The 2,049-nt window shown below is 36.7% G+C and overlaps 1 protein-coding gene across 1 annotated transcript; it reads right to left on the bottom strand.

Moving 5' to 3' along the window:
- Positions 1 to 284: 284 nt before the first annotated feature.
- LOC134314349 (4-galactosyl-N-acetylglucosaminide 3-alpha-L-fucosyltransferase 9-like) lies at positions 285 to 1,415 on the bottom strand. The gene has a single exon (XM_062994929.1). It carries the CDS (start codon positions 1,413 to 1,415, stop codon positions 285 to 287), a length of 1,131 nt encoding a protein of 376 aa, XP_062850999.1.
- Positions 1,416 to 2,049: the final 634 nt, after the last annotated feature.

Raw genomic sequence — 2,049 nt, 5'->3', positions numbered from 1 at the left:
TGGTAAAAGAAAATTAATACAAATTAATTATATAACAGTTTTTTCTACAGATTTAGATTAATACCACATTTTATTCAGAAATTATTCACAAAAACAATAAACATCACCTGACATCAGTTTCTCATGACTTTTCACCTAATTTCACTAGAAATGTAAAAACAAGCATAATTAATAAGACTGGAATTGGAATGGGATGGCCAACAAGCTTATAGTCAGGTGTGCACATAGTTTTGACCATATATTTTATGACAAATGTTTACTTAAAAATGAACAGTGCTTTTAATTTATGAAAACCACCACTTGTAGATATCGTGTGCAGCTTTATACTCATTGTGTCTACCAACATGTTCACAAGCGTGACAGATATAAATGATAAACTCTTGATTCTTATTAACAAGATGAGGAGTAGCAGTGACGTGTTTCTTCCAATCAAAGAATCGCCTGTAAGCCTCGTCGTCCTTGTCCAGCTGAAGTAGACGGTTAGCGAGAGCTTGAGGATTGGGGAAATCATCAATATGAATGAAGGAATCAGGTGGAAAGAAGTCTTCATAGTTCTGTCTTGGTGGTCCCAATACAACAGGGACAGTTCCTACAGATAAAGGACCATTCACTTTCTCAGTGATGTAGTCCCTGTGGACGGAGTTCTCAAAAGAAAGGTAGAATTTACAGCTGGCCAGGGTTGGGTAATAGTCTTCAGATTTTAAGTGAGATCCAGCCATTCCCCCAAATATGTTTACATTGATGTACTTCTTAAGCTCATTGAAGTATTTCATCCTGATGTTAATGCCGGGCGATGGATCAGTGTGGGACACGATCCAGCAGACGAGCTTGTCCTTCTTAGGGATTACAAAATCCGTATTTGCTGTTTTATTAACGGTCAACCAATATTTCACGGAAATATCAGCATCCCGTCTGTAACTCAAAGTGAGGTTAAAGAGGTTTTCCAGACCTGGTATCTTGTGCGTGTTGGTTGGCGATTCCACGTGGAACCAGATCCACCTCTGAAACGCAGGACGAGGAGATGGTGGAAGGTTGGATAGATCCCACCTGATAGCTTTGTGGAAGATCAGGACGGCATCTGCCTGGTTGTAAAGTTGTCTGTCATCAGTCAAATGGCAGCCATCGATGTTGTAAAATTTCTTGCAGTCGCTGAAGTCAAATCTGTAATTTTCAGGCCAGACCCAGAGGAGCAGGATGGGTTTTTCTTCCTTTGTTTCTTCCTTCGATGGAGTTTCTGGCTTGGGAACGGGGTTAGAAATGTTAACGCTCTTGATCTCTGACTTATATGGTGGAATTACATGAGTTGAGCATTTCGGTGTGGAGTACTGTAAAAACAGCAAGCATGAGACGATTCCTGAAAACCAGCAAATGCCAATCAGACAAAACTGCTGGGTTCTAGATGAATTAGGAATCATTTTCAGATCTAAGAAACAAAGAAAGATATTATGGAGAGATTATAGTAACAACACTGAAGCAAAAGTACAAAAACAGGATCTGAGCATTTTAAACAGCTGAAGTTTTTCTGATCTGCAAATCAACTGACAGACAGGTTTTCAACTAATTTTATTCATATTAAATTCATATTGAGTGCAAATAATCTTTTTAGATTTACACAAACATCATATAGTGTTTAAAAATACGAAGGAGTAGTATTTTTACAAATGTAAACAATTATATGTTTAAATATTGTTCAGTGTTTCATGCAATTTAGGACAATCATTGTCACTTTGAGTGACTTTGAGAAACAACCTAACAAATATAAACATTAGATCATTTAAAAATAATTTAGCTTATGTCTGGAGACAAAACAAAATTGTGTGTGACTCCAAGAACACCAAAACTATAGTAAAGTATAGTGGTGGGACTCTCATTATAATGTTAGAGATAATGGTACTTGGAGAAGGATGGAACATTCGGTGCCTTTTGTGTCCCCAGTACTGATCATTGTATTTATTAAGTAAATTTTAAACAATGCAATTTCTAAACATCTTACTGAAATAATTAACACTTTTCAAATACTGAACACAATGTTTTCTACCCCCAGAATTG

This window comes from Trichomycterus rosablanca, chromosome 5 (genome assembly GCF_030014385.1).
Source record: "Trichomycterus rosablanca isolate fTriRos1 chromosome 5, fTriRos1.hap1, whole genome shotgun sequence".
Taxonomy (NCBI): Eukaryota; Metazoa; Chordata; class Actinopteri; order Siluriformes; family Trichomycteridae; genus Trichomycterus; species Trichomycterus rosablanca.
Note: the sequence above shows the minus strand (reverse complement) of the source record. Positions and strands in the feature narration are given on the sequence as shown.